Source organism: Carassius carassius, chromosome 3, assembly GCF_963082965.1.
Source record: "Carassius carassius chromosome 3, fCarCar2.1, whole genome shotgun sequence".
Taxonomy (NCBI): Eukaryota; Metazoa; Chordata; class Actinopteri; order Cypriniformes; family Cyprinidae; genus Carassius; species Carassius carassius.
Genome location: NC_081757.1, coordinates 4,858,017 through 4,864,056, shown reverse-complemented (window position 1 = coordinate 4,864,056; position 6,040 = coordinate 4,858,017). Strand labels below are relative to the sequence as shown.

Sequence of the window (6,040 nt, the reverse complement as noted above, 5' to 3'; positions counted from 1 at the left end):
TCTGTGGTGTTTATTGGTGGCATGTTGAAGCTAGAGCAGGAAGTTAGGCTCGAAAAATAGTGACACGCAGCTGTGGTATACATCTCAGAAGCTTAAAATGTAGTTTAAAAGCAAACAAAGATACATTCACCAAAAATTAAAAACTAAACTATTTAAACTATATTAAACAAATAGAATAATCACACAAACAATCGTTTGATTATCGGTGTCTGCCTGCCAAACTAACAGCAAACAAAAAGCCTGATGCAAGTGATTACCAAAAGTTATTTCAGTATAAACTAAATATTCTTATGAGAGCTTATTTACAGTAGAGACATGCTTAAGATGACCAGTCCAGAAACTTGCTTCCCTCCTTTAGCCTTGAGTCTCATTGTTTTCCTTTTTTCATTTTGATGGTCTCATACGTGTCCTGATTGTGAGGCTTGAGACCCTGAGGTTTGGACGAGAGAGAAGGACAACACAGATGTGGCAGAAAGTCAGCGCCATTTCAACAGAAGCTCACCAGATCAACCACAACGCTTCAGAAATGTTAAATTCTATGAAATTGCTGCACTTCATCACTTACTATATAACAGCCTCTTATATTTAGAGGACTTAGATATTCTTTACGCCTTCAAAGCATTGCATAACAATATGAATAATAACTATGTATATGTGTGATGATATAAATGAATAATGTGTGTGTGTGTGTGTGTGTGTGTGTGAGAGATTAAATGATGTTTATGTGTCTTTTAGTGATCTTACAGTGAAACGCAATAAAAGGACAAATAAAGAATATGCACATGCACACAGGATAGGTCTAAACTATGGCTACACAGAGAATTGAAGAACCACAACACAAGAAATACCTCATAAACCCCTTCGCCGCCTTCTTTCTTCTGTAAACAATCAGGAAAAAAAAACATTAGAAAGCCTGCAACAATATAGACACGCACAAAAATAAATGCGCACATGTGGGGCTTCAAAGGTTTTTGAAAGGACAGTGATATTTGTCACAGAGTCAAACAGTATTTTGCAAAGAAATATTATTTATTGGCATCTGTTTGTTCCATGAAGAACCTTTAACATCCATGGAACCCTTTCACTGGACATTAAGCTCTTTATAGTAAAAAAAAAAAAAAAAAAAAAATCTAGAGATTTAAGGAAATTTCTTGATTAAAAAAAAAACAAAGAATTGTTATTTTAAGAAACTGCCAACTGAAAGTTTTTTTTTGGTGAAGCGAGAATGGTTCTTCTATAGCATCCTGCAAAAAAATAAAAAAACAAACAAAAAAAACCTTTTTTGGAAGCTTTATTTTTAAGAGTGTACATATAGTGTGCCATTTATATATATATATAAACTGTAAAAGGTTTCATGAAGGCAGAGTAGCTCACACATATATTGTGTGAACGGTTTCATGCTGAAAAGCAGACATACATATAATAATCTTTTAGAAAGGACTTCACACTGTTCAAGACAGGATGTCAAAGTGTGAAAGGGGTGGAGAAGGACAGTAAGCAAAAGAAGATCATTTAGGCGATTGACAAGAGATTGATTCTCATGAAACTTGTGAAGTTTAAGAAATGTATTCTGCACATTTGGGTTGCTTTAAGAATATCAATAGTTAAGACACAAATATCTGTTGCTGGTCTCAGAATGAGCTGGTTGTGCTCAGTTCACATTACAGCACTTTGTTTAATTCTAGCATTTTATTTATTTATTAATTCCATTATAATGTTTTTTTCTGAAACATATGATATTATGATGTATGAGATATGATATAACATATTACCTAAAGATAGATAGATAGATAGATAGATAGATAGATAGATAGATAGATAGATAGATAGATAGATAGATAGATAGATAGATAGATAGATAGATAGATAGATAGATAGATAGATGTCCACCAGTCTTACCCCTGAACGTTTTTCTGCTTGTTTGCTTCGCATCTGTCAAAGAATGAAAAAAATTAATACTAATAATCATTTAATCTTCTGTAATGTGATGTATACATTTCATATTAGAGAAGAATGTGTGCGTGTAAGTATTTTGTGTGTGTAGGCAAAATAATGTGAAAACCCATTAATATATTGGTTCATATCATTTGTAGGCAACAGTGATAGATAAACATTGCGATTATCTTTTCTTTGTCTGCTATATGTGGACACTTTTCAAGAAAAATCAATTCCCTCCTCTAACACACAGAAGTTTTTATATAAAACATTCAAATGGAGACGATTACAAAGCTGTGTGAATCCGACCTAAGTGTTGGAAGCTGTATTAAAGGCAAACGGTGGTAAAACACCTTAATAAAAAATACTGCTTATTTACCAGGTGTTCACATTATTTTATCCAGCCCCAGTATATATATGACAAAGACATGAATTGTTTGTATTAAATTAATAATTCAAATTTAATTGCTTTTACCAAATAATTTCAGGATGGCATACTGTATACTCAAATCAGGCCTGTTAGACTAGTTTTAAACCAATTAAGTTTATTAAATCATATTAGGATTTCAAATTCCAGATAAAAAATAAAAAAAAAAAAGGAAAAAAGAAAGAAAAAACAATGAGTTTGCTCAGAATAACAGTACCTTCATTCTGCAGTACAGGACCGTGAGAACAATCCCATAGATGAGCAGAACCGCGTCCAAGATGTAGCATATCTGCGGCTCTTTCAAACTCATCGCATCTTCAAAAAATGAACAATTATTAACACTGAAAATATGCTTTTTTTTTAATTATTGCACAAAATGGTCCGTGAGTTTTATAAATCCCTCTTACTGTATATAGGACGAGAGTATAAACTCTTTATTTGCTGTATTTGAATAAATTCTCTGTAAATTTGTGGTTATTAGTAAATTGCAAATATTGATGCACCACATCTATAAAATTGTATCAAAGCATAATGTTTATACAGCATGAAAGAGAAGAAAACGCTTTCTAATTATCAATACACAACAACAAACTATGATTTTGGGGAATATTGTACTGATTCATACATTCAACAAAACTTTGTTAAATAATTGTTTTATAATTAAACATTTTGATTACATATGCAAAAATTGTAGCATTTTTTTTATGATATAAAATGATTTATGATAACGCCTAAATGTGCTGAAGCATTCAAGAAATGTCAAAAGCATGTGTTTTTCACCTAGTATCTTATCCTTCTCTTTTTACATAAATTCACAGACAAAACAGTGAAACTGGTTACAATTTGTACAAACCTTCTTTATTAAGCAACACACTGTTGACTTACTATCTTGAGGTTTAATAGATTCGTTCTAGTGCAGCATATTGACAAAAATAGTGCTGGTTGATCAAAATGCATGATTTTTGTCCATAATCTTTATGCCAAAAATGTGTTGCATCAGTGAACTTAGATTCAGCATGCATTCAGTGACATTCTATGAGAATTAACATGCATAAGAATAGAAAATACTACATAGATCATAAATTCTTGTTTTATTTTTACTGTATATATTTTAATGATAGCATCCTCATTTGAAACAGAAGGGAAGTGGACCAGCAAAACTCATATAGCCACAACCTAAATTTAAGAAGTAGTACTAGTTTCACATGTACAAGCAAATGTGAACGGGCTGAAAAGTGTTACTTGTGCATGTATTCTGTCATTACTGCAAGCTTGGGCTAAGCAGTTGGCATTGCAGAGTCATATTGTGTGGTTCAAGCTTTGTTGACAGAATGAGAAGAGGCTACTTCCTGGCAACAAAGTTTCCAACATCAAAGTTCAGACATAGTTAGGACTGTAAAAGCAAGAGATGTGAAAAGTGAACTTTATATAGACGTACATGACTAACCAAGGTGCTAACAGACTTCACTTCTATTTATTAGGTTTTTTAATGATTGCTGGATCGTAGCATTTACATAGATGTGCATTGGATTTTTAAACATCCCTTGCTTTATTTTATAAGCTTTTACAAAATACAGAATGAAAACTTTCAAAAAATCCCTGCATACTTCCATATTTAACATGTGATCAGAGCGCACATGCTTAGTGACATTATTTCATAATTTATGAACAAGTCCAGAGGAAGTCCATAATGTGTTAATCTTCACAAAGTTTAGCAGACAAAATGACTACCTGAAAACTAAAAATAAAGTGTAAAGAAATACATTCACAAGAGAAATTTCCACTGTTCTCACAAAGTTTTAGTTTGTTGCGCACCATATAAAATTTGCAATAGCCATCGGGCCTTCTCTAAAAAAGGGAAAGTTGTTAATATAATACATGTACTATTCTTAATAGCCATTTTAAAAATTATTTAAAATTACTCCGTATATTTCCAAGATGAAAAAGTAGCTTAAAGTTGAAAACTTAAATTAGTTGGTAACATTTTGTCAACCTGTAACACTTCTATTGACGTAACAGCACAAGACGGGCAAAACACAACGTTCGCCACAGATAAAGAGCGGCAACATTGAACACTTACCAGCAATACCGAAGCTGAGCCAAATAGAAAGAAGAGAGAAGGGCAACCCCACCTTCATCATCATCATCAAATCTTGGCTTTGCTTCTGCCTACAACCTCACGGGACGCACACCTCCAAAGACGACTTTCAGTGAACAGATGTGTAAAGCACATCAGAGGCCGACAAGAGGGAAGTTGTGGTGAAAATATGTCAGTTTTCAAGATAAACCACCCCCACCCGAGTGACGAAGAGGAAAATGGGCCGAAACCATGTGATTTGCTTTAGACTGCTGATCCTTGGAAATCCTGATTCAGGATTGTTAATTGCACTTATTTTGCATAAATGTGACCCTGGACCACAAAACCAGTCTTAAGTGTCAATTTTTCTAATTTGATATTTATACATCATATGAAATCTGAATAAATAAGCTTTACATTGATGTATGACAACATTCAGCTAAGATACAACTATTTGTACATCTGGAATCTGAGGGTGAAAAAAAAAGTATATATATATATATTAGTGGTGGGCATAGATTAATTTATTTAATCTAGATTAATCTAGATTAAAATGGCTCATTCGAATTGCCGTAGCTGGGGTCAGCGGGGACCCGGTGAAGGTTGTACCAGTGGGCCATGTTTGAAATTGTTTAATTTGTATGTTCGTTTATTTTTATTTATTTGTGCTATTTACACAACATTTAAGTTTTTTTTCAAGTTTGTAGGTGTCAAAGTACAGAAACCAAATAATTAAATGTAAAATAGCACTGGATAGTCTTCAATGTAAAAATGAAATATACAATCAAACCTACATTTATTCAGACACCTTCAACATTTCTCATATTATTACAGTTTTGCTATATATATCAAAAATTATATCTGGTGTCTGAATCATTTTTGGTTTGACTGTTAAAACTACAAAGTAATTCAGTCAAGAGCAGTGAGTGATTTTCATTTTCGTGGATTAACATTACAGCAGTCAGTAGCTAAATTAGGCGCGGTCACTTTAAGAGACGATGAATGCATCCAATATAATACACATCCCATTTTTTTCCTCAACTGTTTACTTTCACTTAAGAAATAACTGACAGTTTTTTTCGAGCATAATTTCCAAGGTGGATATGTTGACATATTTTGATCCCTGAACACCAGAACACGACGAGTACTGAATTGGGCTCCTTCACATCTTTTTGTTTGTTCAATCTGCGATTTGTATGTGTTCGTTCAGGTGCAGGAGGGACTTCGAGGAGAACTTCGCAGAAAAGAGCTCGGTTCAGTGTTGCTGTCCGTGATACGCGGCTCTCTCTCTCGTGCGCACCGAACACAACGCGCGAGTAACCAGCTCTCTTCAGCTTTTCCGCGTCTTGTGTTTGGATGCTTTAATGTTTAAATCGACGAGCGGTAAGGCTTAAAAACACGTGAAAAGATAAGCTTTCGTGACGATGCACAGCAGTGACCCGTCAACTGTCCTGAGCATCTTTTTAGGCTGGCCTCAGCCAGTCAGTTATATAAAATATCAAGGTGATTCATCATAGCTTGCTTAGTATAGACCCAGCTCCTAACCCAACTCTGAGAATAGATTAACGGCGATATTTTTTTTATCGCCCGATAAAAGTCTC

The 6,040-nt window shown here is 33.9% G+C and overlaps 1 protein-coding gene across 1 annotated transcript; it reads right to left on the bottom strand.

Moving 5' to 3' along the window:
• LOC132116996 (high affinity immunoglobulin epsilon receptor subunit gamma-like) lies at window positions 1-4,605 on the bottom strand. The gene is made up of 5 exons (XM_059525961.1): window positions 4,443-4,605; window positions 2,580-2,677; window positions 1,900-1,932; window positions 849-878; window positions 1-430 (listed from the first exon to the last, which is right to left on the bottom strand). The coding sequence occupies exons 1-5, from the start codon at window positions 4,507-4,509 to the stop codon at window positions 368-370; spliced, it is 291 nt and encodes a 96-aa protein (XP_059381944.1). The 5' UTR covers window positions 4,510-4,605; the 3' UTR covers window positions 1-367.
• Window positions 4,606-6,040: the final 1,435 nt, after the last annotated feature.